At 52.3% G+C, this 20,627-nt stretch overlaps 1 protein-coding gene across 4 annotated transcripts in view; it reads left to right on the top strand.

Annotated features, from left to right (window-relative positions):
• CDH23 (cadherin related 23) overlaps positions 1-20,627 on the top strand; it is a 213,657-nt gene that overhangs the window by 132,701 nt on the left and 60,329 nt on the right. For all 4 annotated transcript variants that reach the window (XM_080401276.1, XM_080401277.1, XM_080401278.1 and 1 more), the window contains 6 exons: positions 14,474-14,538; positions 15,248-15,485; positions 16,151-16,256; positions 16,643-16,770; positions 20,049-20,121; positions 20,401-20,517. In XM_080401276.1, the coding sequence (XP_080257402.1) occupies positions 14,474-14,538; positions 15,248-15,485; positions 16,151-16,256; positions 16,643-16,770; positions 20,049-20,121; positions 20,401-20,517 (727 nt within the window). The remainder of the gene's footprint in view (positions 1-14,473; positions 14,539-15,247; positions 15,486-16,150; positions 16,257-16,642; positions 16,771-20,048; positions 20,122-20,400; positions 20,518-20,627) is intronic.

The following is a 20,627-nucleotide window of genomic DNA, read 5'->3' as shown; positions in this document are numbered from 1 at the left end:
GCAGAGTGTGGTATTAAATGGCTGGTAGCAGAATGGTGGTGCAGCAGACAGAGGCGGTGACAATAGCGGGGCATTTCCGTAAGGCTTGTCACTCCCATGTGGGTTAGTGGAAGCATCCAGAATCCATGGTGAGAAGATATGTTTCCAGGTGTGTGAAGGCACCGTCAGTCTATATCAGTGCCAGTGTGGGGCATAGCAAGAACCAGAACAAAACTCTGCACTGAAAAATAATCAAAGAAAGAAGCAAAGCTGCTCTGGGACAGGAGATATCAAAGTGGAGAGCATCGAAACCCCTGCTAGGCTTTGGATGTGTTATTACTGCTATCGTTTGTCGTACTTGGTTTAGCTTGGCTCCCTCTCAGGCTGCCCTCCCGGCTCCTCCCTTTTCCCCGCTCTGCCGGGATGCAGCCCCCAGTCTCCCCTCCACACAGGCATGCCGATCCAGAGAATAAAAGCCCTGACAAAAGGGTTGGGTGTATGCGCCTGTGCGTAAGTGTGTTTACTCTACAAACAGATGGTGTGAAACTGTATAGAGCCCCTGAGCTGTTCCCATCTGACAGTTATTAATATTTCAAGCAGATGCTTAGCTAGTCAGGCCATCAGACACTAAACAATGAGATTGTTACTGCGTCTCCTCTTTCCCCAACTTCCAGCTATGCCAGCATTTCGAGCGAATGCAGAATGCCAGGAGTTGAATCTTCTATGATAAATCAGAATGGATGCAATTAGCGTGGAAATCCAGATTGCCCTCCCAGCTGATCCCAAACTTTTAACAATCCTCATAAAGTACCAGCTCCTCCCGCTGCTGCCACTCGCCTTCGAGATTCAGCCCTCTGCTTGCTTCCACGGCACTGCACGACTGCATGGTGCCTTTCCAACTGTCCCACGTGCCACAGACAAAAAAGTCTGCTTTCCTTGCTAATAAATTCTCCCTTTTCTTTTTTTCCTTCTTTTCTGCTTGCCTGGGAGCACTTCAGGGGTATTTACCCATAGGGGTTAGGGATGGGTTTTTGACAAAAGCCTGGCCAACCATGTGGACTGCGCACTTCTTTGGTGGCCGCTGAATGACGTCCTCATGAAAGGGGACTCTTGTCATCATCGTCGTGTGTCCCCCCCCCCCCCCCGCTCGGTGCTGCAAAATGCCTCTTTGTGCAAATAAGTGCAGGTTTTGTGCCAGCATTTGGAGGGCCAGTGGGTTTCCAGGGTGCTAAGGACAAACCAGGAGGTTTGTGAGATTGGGATGAACAGGGGAGTGCATGGGCTGGACCAGCAGTTACTGAAGGATGGCAGGAGGCTTCCTGCCAGTGGTGGCCAAACACAGCTGGCAGTGCAGAGCAGCGCCTGCAGCTCTTTCCCAGCAGGGAGGTGAGCAGCTAAAACCATGGGGGCCAAGGCAATGGGAGATCGCTGATGATCTGCCCAGCCCAACATCCTAGGGAAGGAGAAGATACTCCTAGCAGCCCAGAAGACCCTGGGCTGGCTGCGCATCTTCCAGCAAGCTCTTACCTGGTAGCCCCCCTTGGGTGTGCATGGTCGGGTGGGTGTAGGCAAAGGGAAGGGGCTTCCTTCATAACCCGGGAGGAACAGTGAACCTGCCCTGCCGAGCCAGCACACTCCTTGCTACCGCCCTTTCCCCGCTGCCCTCTGCTTGGCCAGCTGAAAATGGAAAGGCAAAAAAAAAGGAGCAAGCAGACTTCATTTGTGGTGACAAATGGCCATTCATCCCTGCAGCATTTCAGCTCCTAATGTCAGTGACAGCAGAGAAACATTGCCTGTTACATGTATAAATCAACTGTAAAACAACCTGAAGTGCAGGCAGCCAGAAGGGACCCGGAGCCACTGCCTGCTTTCTGCTCCCTGCCTCCCTCCCTTTGCCCAGAGATGCGTGGGCTCCCATGCACGCCCCTGCAGCTTCCTGCGCAGATCTCCGTTACTTCCCTGGCACAGCACAGCCTTGTCCGCCCTCTAAGATTTTGTTTGTCTGCTCTTTGTTCTCTGTTTTGCATTCCTGCTGATTCCCTGTCTGTCCATGCATCCATCCATTTGTCTGTTTAATTCTGTCCGTGAAAGGCATTTATCATATAGATTCCGATAGTCATTTGCTTGCACGAGAACAGCTGGAGAGTCTAGGCTTGACGGGAATGGCTCCTGCCCTGTGCAGGCAGCCTGCAGTATGCCCAAAGGCAGCCTTCTCCCTGCCTCCTTGCTCTTTACCCACCTGATAAGCCACTTAAGCCAAAGGTGGCTTGTGCGTGTGCTTTTGCAGAGATCAGTGTGAAGGGATCCTTAGTCTGGTCAAAGCTTCCAGGTTGCCCCATAACAGAAATCATTGCAGTTTGGAGTTATGCATGCATTGCAGCCTTCAGCAGGCTGTCTGGGTCTCTGCAATTGTTAGTGGCCTTTTCCCATGCAAACTTCTTTTTTCCCCTGCCACAGGCCCTGCTGCACAGGGGTAGCTGGGCTGGAGAGGCTCAGAGCTCCTGCACAGCAGCACGCTCCTGCTGCAGGGCAGGGGTGAAGCTGGGAGGTGACCAGTGCTCAGCCTGAAGATATGGGCAAGTTCTGCCCCAGCTACCAACAGATATTGCAATTTTTTTATTTTTTTTCTGAAACAACTGGCCATGAAGCCTTTTAATAACATAACAGAAAAGGTCAGAGAAAGAATTTCACACTTCTTGAGCAAGCAGGCAGCTGGTATAACTTCATGCCTTCTAGGAACAAGAGGCAACAAGAACGTATACCGCACCCTAAATTAACTGGGTCCCTGACAGCTCTGGCCAAGTGCTGCCTGGGCAGTTGGTGGCTTTCAATGGGTGCTGGCGGAAGGTCCCAATAACTGGTTTTCTCCTGGGGTGAGAGGAGCAGGAGAGAGGAGGGTATCTCCAGCCCTGTCTCTCCCAGCTGGGAAGCCAGTAGCTGGAGGAGAGGATGAGCTGCTGGAGTAGTGACGCAGATGCAGATCTCAGACCAGATGGAAACTGTATCTGTTACAGAGAAGGACAAATCAACAGGCAGATGATGGAAGGATGGATAAAAGGGTACAGTCCGACATCCATGCCTTACTCTAGCAGTATTGAAACAAGCCTTGCAGGAAGCGAGGTCAGGCACAGTGACATTCCCAGGGCAGATCCCCTCTACAGGGGAAGAGCAATTGCATGGGAGCAGGGAATGAGGCAGGGAGACCCAGAAGGAATGCCCTCTGCTTTGGGACAGAGCGCTGGGCAGGGGGTGAGGTCTGGGACTACAGAGTATGTAGTGGGGCCAGTCCATTAGTTCTGTTTGAGTCCAGAGGCAGCAGAAGCCCTCAGGCATGTGTCCTCATGCTACTGCTACTCTCCATCCTGCTCTAAACTGCCTCATTGCCGACAGCAGGGTGTAGTGTCACTGTTTCACAAGCCCCCGTGTAGCACATCAGCTGAGATGAGAGCAGAAAGAAAAGTCTCAGTGTCCTATGCCCCATGGCTGTGAAGAGGACTGATGCCGGTTCCTCATGTCTCTGCTGCTTCCTTTCCCAGATGTGGAGGCTTTGAAAGCAGTCCCCTGAGCTCGCATGCCACTAGCTGTGGTGGGGCCCCCACGAGGAGCTCTTCTGTGACCTGGGGAGGTGGAGAGTCAATGGCACTACATGGATCTTTCAGCTGAGAAACTTTTTTGGGTGGAAGAAGCTATGAAAACATGGCCTTGCTTCTGGGGTCACCATGACCCAGCCCAGATTCCAGTGAGCTCCCCACAACAAGGAGAAGAGGAGTGAGATTCAGTCCAGCATCCCCTCCTGTCCTTTCAGTGGCGTGCTGGGGCTCTGGCACCAGCCGTGCTCCTTGTGTGTGGTGGAGGATGCTTGGCTGGGAAGAGCAGGGGAGGTACAAGCAGGTATTGGCCCCTGTTGCACGGAGTCTGTGGCATGCCTGGGTCCTGCTGCCTTGCAAGACTGCAGGGTCTGAGTACTGGGATGGGTGGAGCGGAGAGCACAATGCCCCTCCAAACCTGCCTTCAGACGCTGCTGCTTTGAGAGCAGCTGCTGTGAGCTGGGCTCAGTGTGGTGCCAGCTTCCCAAAAACCAGGACCTGCATGATGGCACAGGTGCGTGCTTTGCTTTCCGTTGCTGATGTATTTGCTAGACCTGGAGGAATGGTGAGGGGGCCTAAGAAGACCCAGCAAAAGGTAAGAATTAAGGGGCGGGAGGTCTCCTTAAGCTCTTCGTGCACTATGGATCTGCACAGTGAAGTCCTCCTGAAAAGCTCCGATAACCAAAATCATTAAAGCCCAAACAAACCAAGAGTAACTTGTTTTTAACACACAGTGCATTTGATTTGCCTTGAAGGGTCTGGAGAAAAATGGTTCTCCAGGGAAGTGTGGAAAGTAATCCTAGCTCCGTGATCCCTCTTTTCTGCTTTATTTGCCCTGGTCTGGCGTGGCTGCGCAGGCTGGGATCGGTGGCTGCGGGCTCCATCAGCTGGCTGGCAAGCAGGAGCGAGCTGGGAAGGCTGCTGCGTGGCCCCCCTCCCAGCCCACGCTCCCCGGCAAACGGCTGGGATGAGGCGGGGGAGGCACAGAGCAGTCTGCAGGGAGTGCATTATCCAGCTGCCCACCTTCAACCCCCACGCAGGCAGCTCCCAGCAGGGCCTTTAAGCCCTGTGGTTACCGATGCTCTCCTACCAGCTCTTTCTTATGCAGGCCAGGTCAGACGAGGCAGCCACCCATTCAGGCACCTCTCTCTGGCGTGGATCAGATGAGCTACGCTTTGAAAACGGTGTCAACGCCTCCCTGGGATGGTTGCATAGCGAACTGCCCCAAATCCTTGCTGAGTTAGTGACTGCCTTCTCCCTGGGACCTTATCCTCCCCCATCCTTGCGAGGTTATGCTCTTTGCCTTGCCTTGCCGTCCTGCTTACCTAGAAGTACGTCTGGTCTGGGATGGTGCTGGGTTTCTCCCCGTGACAACCACCCTTGGAAAGTCTGAAGGGGATGCTGAGACTTTTCAGAGCTTTGAAATGTCCCTCTAACTTCCACAACATTTTTGGACGAGCCTGCTGGTGTGCTTTCCCAAGTTATCTTTTGCAGACCCTCAGGAATAGTCTGAGAACCTCCAGCAGTGTGCACACCTCAGACTATAAACTGCAGTGCCATCAGGCATCGATTTCAGTGTGGGAATGTTTTTCTGTAGCTTGTGGTATGCAGCAAGGTGGGTAAAATAAGCACCGTGTTCCCTAGGGTCTCAATAACCTGAATTTGTAAAACAGTCTTGTGCTTTAAAAAAACACCACTTCCCTTTTTGGGGTTTTTTTTCTGAGGTTCAGATTGTTTTACGGCGTGGGGTGGGAAGAGAAGGTCCCTGTCTTTTTTGCAAATGCATTAGCCTGTGTATTCTTACATATGTGTGTGTATGTATTGTTTTATATAGAGAGAGTCTGGTTCGCATTCCTGAACAGTCCCTTTTTGCTACCCTCCACGGGTTGTCCCCTCCCTGATCATCATCCCTGACACATCCATTCACCTGGATTCTCATCTTCCCCCTCCCTGCCACTGCACTTCCTTGGGAGAAGCCTTGTTAGTAAGAGCCTAATGAAGTAAATGCGCTAATTAACCTTCTATTGCTCTCCTCATTAATGCAGCCTTTAATTTGGTTGGCAAAGTTTCTCTCCTTTACCACCCAGCTGTCAGTTTTCTTCTGCTTCTTCGATCTCTATTTGGCCTCACATCGGGGATGGGAAAATCGATCCTGGCCTGATTTTCTTTCCCCTTCTTTCCAGCCAGCTGTAAATGCCAGTCAACAAGAAAGTAATAATGTAGTTTTCTCACCCTGGGAAGGAGAGTTGCAGACATCAATAAGCACCTATTTAAAATGCAAATCGCTTTCTCAATCAGCCATCACCCTGCCAATGGCATGAGTTTGGCGGGGGGGGGGGGGGAACGACACAGGGATGCCATGGTCCTTGGGCTCCTGCATCCTGGCCTGGAGCTTTGTAGCAGTCCCAGGGCAGCTTTGGGGTGCCTGGGAGGGTTGCATCCCTCTGGGTTTGTCCTACTCCACGTGCATGTGGGATGGGGCTTTGCAAACCTGGGGAGGTTCCTCCAGTTGCCTGTGCAGCCTTCAGGTCTCACCCCAGCCTGCATCCCTCCATCCCTGGCCAAAGGCACCCACTTTCCCCTAACGTCCGTGTAGTTCCCACTGCCTTGTTTCTTGATGATGTCCAAAGCTTTTAATTCCCTTTCTTTTTCTTGGAGAAAAAGTGAATACAGGACACAGAAACAGTCTGAGTTAAACAGCGGTGGTTGCAGAGGTTGAGTGAAGAGGCTAGCTGTAGCTCTGAGCTGCTGGTGCTGGTGACTGTGTGGACCAGCCCTGAGGGAAAAGCCTATATTGCTCCCGATTTTGGGAGGGTTGCATGGAGTAAGGAACATAGCCTGTCAGAGCAGGGAGTGAGGTGGGGAAATGCCTTACGAATCAATTGATAGATTAAAAGGCTTCCAGCGATGAGCATACTTTCAGTTTCTGTGGGGAATCAGAGATAAACTATCCCGTGCCCCATCCGTGGTGCCTGGGGTGCTCTCCCAGCATTAGGACCAGAGAGTGGTGCAGTCCATCATCTCATGGGGCATTGGTGGTCAGCAGGACAGCATTCCCTGCTGCTGCTGTGAGGATAGCGCAGGGCTTCTCAACCTTTTGCAGTTGACTGACCCTCTAAATTTTTCTCGGGGTGGGTGGGTGAGTTTGTGTTCTGCTTTACAGGGAGTCACCCCCTGCACCTATGTTAGAAGTAGCTTGCACCTCCCCTGCCTTCCCTCATGGGTTTGGGGAGTGAAGGATGGTCAAACACCAGGATTTCCAGGTCAGCCTCCATCCTTTCTTTCTGCCTGAAGTGAACAGAAAATGTATCGGAGAGCCCTTGGATGGGGAGGGTGAACGCAAGGGAGGTGGTAATGGGGAACTGCCAGCCAAACATCCAGGGCGAGCTGGATGTTGCAGAGGATGGGCTCAGGCATGGGAAGAGGACGTTTAGGAAAGCAGGGGCGAGTTCACAGGTCACTGATGGAAATAGGAAAACATTTCTGATGTCCTCCAAGCCTGGGCTTTGTCCCTCCTTCCAGTCCTTTTCCCCTCCCTGGCCCACACAGCTAAGCCTCCCTGTTAGCATCTTAATTGATCTTGTTGTTCTCAATCCCCCCCCACCCCACCCCCCATCTCCTTTAGCATCTTAATTGATCTTGTTATTCTCAGCCCCCCCCACCCCACCCCCCCAAAGTGCTTCGACTCCAGCTGTGCTTAAACAGAACAAAATCTCTTCCAATTTCCCCACTGCTTAAAAGAAAATTGAATCCTTTATCTGCAAGAGGAGAGGAAAACTGCAAATACATGAAACAGTAAATAGTTAAATAATCAAAGTGGATGATTCCAAATTGCCTGGAAAGTTAAACATGAATGGCTTGTCGTCTTCCTGCTCGCTTCTTGTTTTATTAAAAACATAAAAATATGCTTGTGCTCCTTGTTCCCGTTAAATATTCTTATCAACCCAGCTCTGTAAATAAAGGGAAGGGGAGGAGGGGGTTACCAGGTAGCGGTGTGATTGACAGATCTGAAGTCCTCATCTTTCTGTCAGGGCCCAGTGCTCTTTGGCTGTGTTTATCTCTTTAATCTAAATATCAATCCGTAAAACCGAAATAGGGTGGAATAGGAGTCATGACAGCCTGAGCGCTGAGGAGAGACACTTACTGCAGCTTTTGCAGCCGCTCCCTGTCCTGATGGAGCTGTCAGGATAAATGCACAGCTAAAGCGTAGGGGTAGGAGAAACAAAACAAAATCACAGCCCCCCAACCCCCAAAAAAAACAAGTCCAGACTGTGGGATGAGAAAGAAAAACATGGAGCAAATCCAGACTTGCTGCTGTCTAAATTGCATCCAGCAGAACACAAGCCAGGCAGCAGGATTTCCCCCACCCTACCCAGTGTTCCCAGTAGGAGACAGGGTTGAGTGGTTTTCTCTTGCTGTGGGCTTTGGCTGGTGATTTGAAAGGTGGCTGGGAGATGAAGGGAGAATATTTTCCCGAGGTGATGCTTGCTGCCATGTGAACACCCCAGTTTCACATGTCCTTATCAGCAGTCCCTTCAGGGCCATCGGCACCTTCACCTCGTTATGTCCTCTCTCAAACTCGGCACCTCTGAGCAAGGGCAACTGTTGTGCTTTCCCACCTGCAAAGCTCCAACAGAGCTTTTCTCCTGGGATTTTGTTTTCTAAGCTGACTCCGGCCCTGCCACTAGCACCCACGTCTCTCCCAAACCAGCTAGGGCTCTGTTTCCTCGAGCAAAGAGCTCCCTTGCGAACTGGCACCCAGCGGGTGCTGTTAGCCGAAGCAATGCTGTGACAGAGGCAATGTCACCCTGTGGACAGATGACCTTGTGCAGTTCCTTGTGCTGCTGATGAGCTGCTGCTGGGGTGTTAAGGGGAGGATAATTTACCCAAACCAGTCGTTTGGGAGCCATGAGATGTGTAAATCAGCCTCCTGAGATCCATTGCACCACCCAGAGGCTGCTTCTGCCTTGGGCCATAAGCTTTGCTCGATCTTCTCCTTTGCTATTTCCAGTCACAGGAGTAAAGCTAAGGCTCTCTGTCCCCTAAAACACCCCTGAGAAGTGCCTGCTTGGTGTCTGACTGAGACCTGGGTGTAGTTTCCAGCTCCTGGGGAGCAAGAATGTTGTCTTCCAAGAGCTCAGCCTACGGCTTCCAGACTATGGTATTTCTTGGGCTGAACAAGGAGCATCCCTGTTGCTCTCTCTGGGAATGCCTGTGCCTGGCAGGGATGTGTTTTGGGCTTGCTACCCCTTGCTGACAAACTGAAAAGCCTGCTCTCTGGCTGGGTCTGAGTCACCCTTGAAGCAACCATGGGCTGCATCCAGTTACAGGGTGAATTATCTTCACTCCTGCTGGACAAAGGTTGGGCTTTGTCATTCCATTTCTCCAGGCTGGGATTCAACGTGTCCATGTCCATCTCCAGGCAACAACCAGTTCGGCTCTTCCCCACTCCTTTGCTTTTTTTTCCCCCTCTCCCTGCTGTGCCCCAGGTGATGCTCGGCACCTGGATGAAATGGAATTGCAGATGGTGGGAGGCACGACTGGCTTCCAGAAGCTCTTGCGAATACTTCAGAGATCATTGGGGATTTATATTTCTTCCACCAGACTTTGACCTTAATTTCTTCCGTTTTGCTGGGCTGTAAAATTCATTAGAGACCCAACAGCAAAGTGAGACGTCAGGCCAGGCAATTGTGTGGTTATTTAATCTATCAGATGTGCCACTTGCCATTTAGGTGGACAACAGGAGAATATGAAATCAATACGGTTCATTAGTGGAGTGCTTGCACCCAGCTCCAGCGCAGAGCTCCAGTAAAACCCACCAAGGTGGGTGTCTAAATGGTCTTGGTGTCATCTTGCACAGTGAAAACCCATGCTTGATGTGCCTGCTGCTCTCACTCAAGGGCCGTCTTCTGTCAGCTCGCCTTTGAAACCCTGGTCTCCAGATATTGCAACAGCCCGGCTACAGTAAATTACTCTCTGCTAAATCAAGGCTGCCCAGGCAAGTGTTAACCTCGCTTTGCAAGGAGCTGATGTTGCAGGGAGCGCTGTTATAAAACACAATCAAGGAGGCTGTTGTTTTCCCCGGTGGCTGGCAGAAGAGGTGGGGAAAAGCTCTGCAGTTCCCAGGGGGGTTGATTGGCTATTTTTCCCCCCCTCAAGGCAGGTTCAGTGCAGCCCTCTGGGGTCACTAGTGGTGACTGAGCTCCCAGCTCGACCATGGTCTGGAGCTGCTAGGGATGTGGCAGAAGTGGTACCCCAGCATTGCTCTGGTTCCCCACTCCGGTCTCCCTCCTACTCCTGTCTCCCTCCTTCCAGGCTAATCATGCCACTGGGCTCTGGCACGATGACGCTGGCCTGCCACCGGCTCCGCTCATGCCTGATTGCCACCTCCCACCAGGCAGCTGCTCTTTAAATGCCTGGGAAAGAGCATGATCAGGGCGGGTGATGCCAGTCAAAGCTGTTTTCCATGTAATGACTTCGAGTAGGTTTTCCGTTGGTTTTCTCGATCTGGTTTTGCAGCCTGGCAGCTGCTTCTCGTGGAAGCTCTTGGCCCTTCATGTTTCTCTCCCCCAAATCAAATCCCAGTCTCGGTAGATACCAGAGGTTAGCTGTTACTCCCTTGGGACCTGAAGATTGCAGTAAGTGGCATTTAAGAAGGGTTGTTTGCTGTTTAACGCTGGCTCCAAAAACCAGTGTGATGACAGGGTATGGCTCCCCACCCTGTGTTGCTTGTACCGTGGGTCTGAGCAGCACGTGGCTGCCCAATCTGCCTCAAGGAGCAACCTTATCTGCATCATTTTCCTAGAAAACTGAAAAAAAGTAGGAAGCAGATGGGAATTCCCCTCCCATTTGCTTTATCCTGTGGCCCAAGCCCCAGGCATCTTACAGGAGTGGCAGAGCCTTGGTCTCCTTGCTGCCCACCTGGTGTGGCCACGGGAGCAGGCAGGCAGTGGCAGGATGAGACTCACGCCCAGTCACTCTGGTACCCTGACAGCTTTTTGATGTTCTGTAATTGCTTTCTTGCTACAACTCTTTTAAGCAGAGAGATTCTGGCCAAAGCAATTTGCTCCTCATCAATTTTTATTTCCTGGCTTCTACATGCAAGGTAGGGAAGAGAAAACAAAGAGGGCAAATGAGAACAAACCCAGCTGGGACCCACTCCGGCAGCCCCGGAGGGGTTTGACTCCCTTGGTGCCGGCAGAGGCCCTCTTCAGGCAGGCAGGACATGGCAGACCGTCTCATCCAGACAGCAACAAGTTGTCCTTCCATCACACTTTGCTCACCCCTGCAACCAACCTCCAGCTGCTCATCCTTGTCTGACTGCTCTGGGGGGGAGGACTGCCGTTCCCAGGGGCTCCGCGGGGGATCCGCGCTGCCCTGAAAGGCTCTTCTTGGCTCTCTAAGCCCTTCCCCGCTCCTCCTGCCGTGCTCCCTGAAGCTGCTGTGAGTAGAGTTAATCTTGGGCAGTTTAAGGAGTCATTGAGTGGGGCTTGGCGGATGATGAATGTCGAAACCATTACCGGCAAAGCTCCGTGGAGCTGTTTAAAACTGAATTCTCCCATGTAAATTTCTGCTCCATCAATCCTGATGACATGTCAAACATTGCTATTGTTTCCCGAACAAATTGGACGACATGCCCTTTCCTGCAGATTTGCCCACGAGAGCAGAACCACTTGCTGGCTCCTTGCTTTTGTCTCTGGCTCTGCTGGCCTGTGAGCTGGTGGGGAAGGATGGACATGATGGCCCTTGGTGGGAACAAAAGGGAAACATCCAAAATATTTGTGCGTGGGGGAGGGAGATCGATGGAGATCTGGGCTGTGGGTATTTTCGTGTGCCTGTGATTCACGTGCTGGGTACGCACGCTGTGCTGCAGCTCAGTAAATTAATCCTTTGTGTTATCCAGGCTTCCTTTTCTTGCCGCTCTCCCAGAGTTTAGCTGCGCAAATGTAGTTTCTTTAGAAATGGTCTGTGCTGGTGACAGCTCATAAGAGTACAGATGTGGACCTGTGTTTTCAGCCTGCCCTTTTGCAGGCTCCAATGGGCAAATCCTACTTTAATATTCTGGGCAGGAGAGGAGCAGCCGTAAAAGCCATTTGATTGCTTCTCCAGGTGGAACCCTGGGAAACTTCCAGCCAGATGCCTTTCATCCCCGGGCTGTGGGGATGGATGCATGCGTGCCGGGGGGGGACCAGTCGGCAAGGGGGGCAAGCTGCAGGAAAACAGCTGGTACTCAGGGATTGCGAAAGGCCCCGCAAAGCCACCGGCTTGGTGGGATTTGGAATATTCTGCATGCGGGTCTCCTGTGCTCCCTGGGAGCCCTTGGGATTGCTTTGCAAAGTGGGTGTGTGTTGTCTCCCCAGGGGTTCAAGCATCTGAGCATCTTTTTTACCCTTAGAGGGAAGAAGTTTGGTAATGCGTAAACAAGCATAGATCCAAAATTAAATATGCTGAACGTGTATGGTTTTGCTTTTTGCATATTCTCTGTCACGCTCAAGTAACCTGCTCCATTGCCCTGCATTATGTCCATGATGTTCATTTGCCAGAAAAGCCATCAAGCAGGCATCACCTCCCACCTCTCCTGGTGTAAATCGGGGTAATTAATTAGCCCGACTGGTGAGGTGGTGTACAGGGCACAGTTAGGCTGCCTGGCCTCCTGGCTCCTCGTGAGTGGGTTGCTTTGCCTTGCTGGTGCTTTTGGCTGGTCCAGCATTGCTGCAGCTCAGAGTCGAGCCCACCCTCCTGGCTCGTCTCCCCAGGGTCCCGCTGCCTCCCACGCTGAGCAGCTCTGTGCTAACCTTCTTTTAACCTTCCTCTTCCCTATATTTTTTTCCCTGGCAGAAGAAAATTACACTTTCCCAGTGTTGTCTGTCACCACAATAAACACTTACAAGTGCAATTGTATGGGGCCAAATGAAGGGAATTAGTTTTGCCTGTGCTTTGTCGCACTGTCATGGCCCCCTGTAAATCATTATCTTATCACCAGCTGATCCAGGTGCTTGGAAAATGCCTTTCTGGGCTCTGCTCTCGCACCAGCCACTTAGGGATTAATGGGACCTAAGGGTTCACAGAGGTTGTGGGTACAGAAGTAACACTGGGAGAAATCCTGGCTGGGAGGTCAAGGGCTGGCTCGTATCAGGCAATGCTGAGGATGCTCAAAGCACTCAAGGATTTTTGAGAGGGGAGACCCAGGGCCCTTGTTGGCCAACCCCAGTCATGCTTTGGGAGTTTGCCACCACGATTCACACCCACCTGGGCTGGTGGCAAGTGTTAGGAAGGGGGATTAATACCAGTATTAATTGGCTGAGGAAAGCTGGGGTGGGCAGATAGTAGATTAACCCCCCTTCCATTCAGGAAAGCACCTAGGCTCTGTCTGGGATGGAGCACCTTCATAGGTGTTCTCTGTAGAGGGTGATGTAGCCCAGAGGGGGCTTGCCCTCCAGGAGCAGGTGCATCTCTTGGGGCAGGTTTCGGCAGGTTTGTTCCATTTTACTGAATGCAGCTGCTATGCATGCAAAAAGTTAATTGCACCTTAGCAGTGGAGAGGAAAACCAGCAAAATCAGTGGATCTGAAAGGTTGGCTCCACCAGCACACCCTTCAGCTGGTGTAAAGCAGCAGGAATTTACCACTCAGGCTGGGGGAGCGTTTGGGGAGAAAAAAAATGAATTAATCCTGGCTAGTTTTAATGCCTTTTTCCTCTCTGCCACCCCATGGTGTGGCAGGTAAGCAGCACACGGGGTAAAGCAGTTTGATGTACTCAAGCTCCTACTCTGCTGTCAAGGGTAATCAAGGCCATCGATAAATCAGGAAGGTTTCAGGAACGGGTTGTGTTCCATGCCAGCCCTAAAATACAGCCTTTCGCTGGTATTTGGACATAAAATGTGTCTCTGACCCTGCTTTTTCACAGACCTGTTGGTGTCTAAGTAATCCAGACAGGACTCAATTTAGAAAATATACTGGGGGAGAAAAAGTATATTTTGGGGCTTGTATTCCACTTTTCTCACCTAAAAAATGAAATTTTCTGCTCCTTTTTTCCTGCCGCCGCTCATGCATATTTTATATATTCATTAGAGAAAAGACTTTAAAACATACATAAATCTTGCCTTGCTCATCCAGAGCTGACACACCAAGTTTCGCACACCGTCCCCAGAAGGTGCTGGTTGCCTAGCCGTGACCAGCCTGCTCCAGCTTCAGCAGCTGGCGGCAGGGTATGTGCATCCAGTCCTGCCACCGGCAGCGGCTCGGCTGAGAGCCGGTGCTGCACGCCCACGCCGCAGCATCCCGAGAGGCATCGGTCCATCAGTGGGGTTGCAGCAGGCTGAACCCCCAGAAGGGTTGTCCAGCAGAAGCTGCTTGTGGAAAGCAAGGTCTAAATCTCTTTCCTTGCTTTTCCTGGTCTGTATTTTAATTGGGAGGTGGGGGGGAATTTTGAAGCAGGATAGGCTGTTATTTCTCTCCCCGCAGACCCCGGTATGCTGCCAGCCCTGAATGCACGTGGAATGGTAAGAGCTGTGGATGTGGTGTGCTGACTCTTTTGGCTTCACGGGGCCAGGATGGGCAGCCTGCAAGAATTGTCCATGGAAATCTTTTTCACATGCGCTTCCCAGGTTAGCTTAGTATGTCAGGGAAAGTAAGTAAGCATAAAATTTTCCTCTGCCAAAGGTTTTGGGATTGATACTGAGGGATGTCGATGGAAGGCTGTTATCTAGAGCAGGCTGCAAGTCAGGGACGTGCGGGATAACCCAGGGGGGCACAGACAGCCCCAGCCCTGCATCTCTCAGGTGATAAACAGCAGCACACAAGGTCTGCACTGGGCAGAAGCAGGTAAAGAGGATGTAGTGGATTCACTGGTGTGTATAATGCGACATTCCCATAAATACCTTCATTTATAATTAACTTATTTTTTCAGGCAACTGACAACGATGTGGGCACATACGGGAAAGTCAGTTATTTTTTCAGCGATGACCCTGACCGGTGAGTGTGACTGAACCACTGGCATGACTTTGATTCTTCAAAAAACTCTTCTAACCTTGCTAAGAAGTCGCGTGGCAATTAAGAGTATTTGTTATGTCCTACCTGTGAGAGAACCTCTGGAAACCCCACTATGCTGTCTCCCAAAGGGTTGAGTGGTGCTCGGCACATTTAATTGCTTTGCTAAATCAGGACCTACAGGCACCAGCATTGCTTGGGACCAATAAACGCATTTTCCAGCAAGTTGTTGGCCCTGGAGCATCGCGTGCAACCCACTCATGGTGAGCAGCTGGGGGAGGCATGTGGGCTGCCTAGCAGAAGGATCTGGGGGCCCCTGAATCCACTTTCTCTGCCTGTAGATCAGGGGTCCTCAAACTACAGCCCGCAGGCTGGATTACGGCCCCCAGGGTCCTCAATCCGGCCCCCGGTATTTACAGACACCCCCCCGCCAGGGGTTGGGGGGGGAAACCAAGCAGCCGCAGATGGCCCCCTGGTTAAAAAGTTTGAGGACCCCTGGTGTAGAGCCACACTGAGGATTTTTACCCCCTCACCTGCGCTAAGCTCTTGAATATGCTCTGGGTCCTAATATCCCTCAGAAGAAAGTCATGAACTTCACCCACTACAGCGCTGCCTGTCAGGCTGCTGGCACCCCATCGCTCCATCTCTAGGATGTGGTCACCAGGACTTTCCCCTTCCTTTCCTGTCCCCTCAGTTTCTCGATGGATAAGGACACAGGTGTAATCCTCCTGACGGCTCGGCTGGACTTTGAGACCACACAGCGCTACACCCTGACTGTCATCGCCCGGGACGGTGGCGGGGAGGAGACGACAGGGCGCGTCAGGATCAATGTCCTCGACGTCAATGACAACGTCCCCACCTTCCAGAAGGAGGCATACCTGGGGGCCCTGCGGGAGAACGAGCCCTCCGTCCCCCAGGTGGTCCGGCTCCGGGTGAGGGACAGGAGCAGCTCCTCCACTTGGGATGTGCAGCGGGGACGTGAGAGTGGGATAGGTCCCCATCCACCCCCACGGCCATCCCTCCTGCATCCCTCCTAAAAACTGCCTGGTGCTTTACTGCAAAGTGCAACTGGGTGCAGTGCTGCAGCCATCAGCTGCCTCCCTTCTCCTCCTCTCCTGTAAGTCCCATGCCTGTACAGCATCCCCAGGACCTGGGCTTCTCCCAGGGCACAGGCACTGCCTCCGCATCATCTCGCTGTGCCCTATAAAGTCAGCAGGCACGGAGGGGAAGGTTCTCTGTTGTTGGTGGAGCTGTAAGCCTCTGCTGTGGAGGGAAGGAACGTACGGGAAGCTATTTTCTCCTTCAGCACAAGAACAAACTGCCATAATGCAAAAGCATGACTTTCCCTCCATGAGCCAAGCCAGATGAGTGCCATAGGGAGGGGGGAGAGGAGGACTGGCTGAGTCCTTCCTGGGAGGCGGGATAGGAGGAGAGCTGGTTTACAAAACTCCTCAGGGCCTCTGACGAGCACATCTTCCTCCATCGCTTTTCCACTTTCCTCAGGCCCAGCCTGCATCTCCTGGCCCCACGGCTCTCTCCTGCTACACACCACAGGCACAGCTCCCATGCTCATTTACTCCCTCTGCTCACATCCTAGGCATCTGATGAGGACTCCCCTCCGAACAACCAGATCACGTACAGCATTGTGCATGCATCTGCCTTCCGTGACTACTTTGACATCACAGTGTCAGAAGGGTACGGAGGTAAGTGCTGGTCCCAGGACCACAGTGCCCTTGACGAGCTGCAGCAGCAGCTTGGGCTGCACTCACACCCCTGCAAGCATTCCTGTCAGTAGGCTTTAGGAAGCTGCTCCAGCAGCTTCCTCTGCTTGTTCCGTCCTGGCCTGCAACACGGTGCTTTGCAGCCGATCCGCTGCGGAGCCATGTTTCCATGGGTTATGCCACTCCAGGTTATGCAAGTGCAAGGAGCTCAGTAATGCCCAGCACTCGTGGCTTTGGTGCATTGCCAACTCAAGCAGCTACTGTTGGCCCTGGGGAGGTGATGTGGATGGGCGACCCCCCAAGCCTGCCCACCACCCTGTTCAGTGTGTGAATGCCCCCCTTGACTGCCCCATTTTGCATACTTTCAGTGATCAGTGTGAACCATCCCCTCGACTATGAGCAGGTGGCCAACGGAGTTATTTACCTGACTGTGATGGCCAAGGATGCTGGCAACCCACCGCTCAACAGCACCGTCCCCGTCACCATCGAGGTGTTTGTAAGTATAGCGGCTTATGATCCTGTTGTGGTTTCCCTGCAATTGCTCCGTCGCAGTGTCGTTAATACATCAATAACCCAGCAAGCCTGTCTCGCCCTGTGGATGTGTATGTGTGGATTGCAATTATGTGTGTCTTGTATATGTATATATGCATCATATGTCTCACGTACATGTGTGTCATACATATTGGTTAAAGAAATGCTGTCCCTGACATTGGTAGTGTCTGAGTGACAGAGGGTGAGTGACAGTGTCTCTGAGGGGGGATCACCATGGAAAAGCGCAGATGGGCCATCCTGACCTCATGCACCTCTCCTCAGCCGTGCAAAATATGCAGGGAAGCCACTGGAAGTAATGTGGCCCTGGAAGTAATATGGTAGGAGCCACAGCTAACTGCAAGGCAAGGAGCAGAGCTGGGGATGGGGTGGAGATCTACCCTCTGCCCTTGTTTTTGACTGGGGAGGTTCCTTGAGCACCCAGTAAACCTTTCTCACCCATCAGGGAACTCCTGACTGGGATGCTCTTCCCCTCCACCCCCGTAGCCAGAGGTGCTCACTGCACCTCTGACGCAGAGGGGAGAGCTTTGGCTGCACGTTAGCACTTGTGGAGTTGGAAATTATCAATCCCTGAATCAATCACGAGCAGTTGATTGTGTATCTGCCCAATGCTGGCTATCCCGGCCAGGCTGCAGGTTTTGCCATGCATCTCATGTGCTGCCATAGGTGCACACCCCCGCGAGGAGGGGTTGCTGCCGGGAGAGGGAAAGCATCACAGTGTTCCTCGGGAAGATTAGATTGGATTGTCATTTTGAGGCATGTTGTGGTTTGAAGACACCTGGAGGGACGTATCAGCGATGGAGACAGTTTGCTTGATAACCCGTCAGTCTTGCAGTGATGGGATCTAAGCCAGGCTGGTGGCAGCGTCAGTCTGGGAAGATGAAGAAGACGAAGTCCTCGGTGCTGTAGGTTGGGAACGAAGTCCCATGAGCCTGCCTTTCCTCAGCTCCCTCACTATGCTTGGGAGAGAGGGAATAAGGCTGTGCCGGAGGGGTTAGTGGTCGTTAAATACATCCTTCCCGTGCTGTGCTTTAGATAGCATAAATGCCTCTTTCTAAAGACCACACTTCGATGGGTCATCTCCTCCAGGTTGAGGTTCTGGGTAGCTGTCACTTTTCCTACTCTGAACCAAAGGGATTTTCTCTCAATTGGAAAAAGAAAAGACAAAAAAAGCAGAAAATAGAAAGAAAATGAGGAGGAAGTGTTTCACAATGGCACTTGAGGAACAAGAGCCGTGAAAAGGCAGAATGAGAGCGAGTGCAGAGGGAGGTAATTTTTTTTCATCCTTTGGTTGTTGGTTTTTAATAAAGAAGTCAAACTTGCCTTGTAGATTTCCCATTAGGGGACAATACGCTTTTGTAGAGGGAGCCGCCGAATCAGAACTAATAGCACGCGCCACGCCAGGATCCGGGGAAATATCACTGCTAATAAGTTTCTGCCTCACTCCCTGCCGCTGACGCCCTGTTCAGGGCGGTGAGCCAGCGACTTACAGCATGCATACATCTGGAGGGAAGGGGGCTGTGTGCTTAGCGTGAGCATCTGCGATTCTCAGCAACTTTGAAGATGAGATGGTGGCTGTCTGAGGGTGAGGGAGGAAGGCTGAGGCTCAGGGGAATATGGGAAACTGGTTTTAGCTGGTTAGCAGATGCCCTCTCCCGTGGGAGCAGAGGAAGCGTGCCGGGTCCTGTCTGGCATCGCTGTGGGTGCCACAGGAGGCACACAGGAAGGTTTGCAGCAGAGACCTTTGGAGTTCACATTGCTCAAGTGGGAAATGTCCTTCTCAAGTAGAAAAGCCATGTGCCACGCTGCAGGCAGGTGCACGCCAGCTCCGGCCAGATGGAGAGCTGGCCAGAAGCGAGCCCTTGCCCTCCCAGGAGCTGGCTTTCTGGGCCATGGCAGTGCAGAGCACGGCCTGATGAACTCAGGATCACTAACAAAATGGCACAGCGTCTGCTCTGGCTTGCATCCACCCAGCCTGGACCGCTGCGCAGCTCACCCAGGTCCGGCTGCACATGGAATGTGGATGCACGCTCAGGCTGTCCATTTCCTTTGCCTTTAACCTACCCAGGGCACCTGGGGTTTGCCTTGGGGTGGTGTCCCCAACCTGGCTCTGTGAGGAGGAGGCGGGATGGTGAGGACAGCACCCCAGGCAGCCGGCAGTTTCCTCATCACCCTCAGAGGAGGCACGATGAAAGCCGAGTGATGTAAAGGCTGATTAAAGACCACCTGCTTCCAGCAACGAGCACAGAGGATGGCAATTTAATTGCAGTACGATGGGCATCGTTGGCATGTGAAATTGCCTCAAATATCAAGTTCAGTGGCAGCAGGAGCAGCTGATACTGTAGGTCCATCAGCGATCTCCAGGTAGAAAACGTCTCCACAGCAGCCCGAGGGAAACAGCAAAGTCCATAACGGTGTTTTAATGTCCTGGCAGCTCCATCCTTCCCTTCGTAGGTGGTTTGGGTTTGGTTCATTTAAGGCAGATTCTTAACATTATTTAAACAGCATTTAAAGCCTCCCTGGGGGAGCTTAAACTGGTCCGAAATCTGTTTTGAGGGATGTTTCGAGCAATTGCTCCTGCTTGGTTTCACCAGGCCGGCCATAGTTGCTGGCAGAGACAGGCTTGGAGGGAGCGCATTGGTATGCAAACCGGCTTCCCCCCTGAAAATGCTGTAGCTGGTCTCTCTGCAGACATGCACAGCATTCCTCCTCTTAAACAAAGGCAGCCAAAGCTCAGCAGCTCCACTGGCCGGTCCAGTTTGCCTGGTGGCCTCATGGCCAGGGTGACCTAGAGCACTAAGTCATTAGTGTGCTGTTCTGAGAGGGAGGAGTGAGTCTGTACACAATTCTGCTGTGCTTCATGCGTTGTCTGAGTCTTCCCAGGGCTTGTGGTAGAGGCAGGAGCCGCTCAGAGGATGCTCGGCTGCAAACGGCAGTGGTTCCTCAGGCCCAGGGTGCTGGGTAATGAGTTGGTCGGTATTGTGCCCACTGTATGGCTCAGCAAAGTCATTGACAATTAACTTGACCGCAGCTGCTTTTACAATGAAACCGTGTGCTCAGACCTCCGGTACCTTACCCCCAAGCCTATCTTCCCCACGCTGATGTCTTGAGCTGGTCACATCTTGAGATGCACTCAGCCGGGGGCATCCCCATACCAGACTTCTGCAGCTACTTGACCTTTTCGCCTTTTTCCCAACCAGCCTCTTGACCTTCTTTTTGCTTCAGGATGAAAATGACAACCCCCCCACATTCAGCAAGCCCTCCTACGTTATAACTGTGATGGAGGACATTATGGCAGGTATGGAGCATGCCCCTGCTCCTTCTCCAGGCTAGCAGAAGGGCCCTTGGGGGTCTTACAGCCAAAATGGAGTGGGTGATGGTTTGTTGGGGAGGTAAAAGGCAGAGACCTGGCAGTTTCACAGCCATGAGGTCTGGAGTTTGGCCCCACTGTGCATGCAGGCAAGTGGACCCCCTGGACAGGTGACCTGCAGGGGTGGGGTGGGAGGATAGGGCAGCTGCGGAGAGCGGCTCTGGGCTGCTCATAGCCATCCCATCCCTCATTTCTGCCTCCCCAAAGGAGCCACAGTGCTGTTTCTCAATGCCACGGACATGGACCGGTCCAGGGAGTACGGGCAGGAGTCGATCATTTACTCCCTGGAGGGCTCCTCGCATTTTCGGATCAATGCACGCTCAGGTGAGCCTCTGTACATGCTCTCCCTCTTTTCCTTTCAATTCCCTCTCCTAAATTTCCCCTGCTTTTCTTCCCCATCATTGTTTCTTCTTCACCCTCATTCCTTCCTCTGC

This window comes from Falco punctatus (genome assembly GCF_963210335.1).
Source record: "Falco punctatus genome assembly, chromosome: 9".
Classification (NCBI taxonomy): Eukaryota; Metazoa; Chordata; class Aves; order Falconiformes; family Falconidae; genus Falco; species Falco punctatus.
This window is presented reverse-complemented; position numbering and strand designations above follow the sequence as displayed.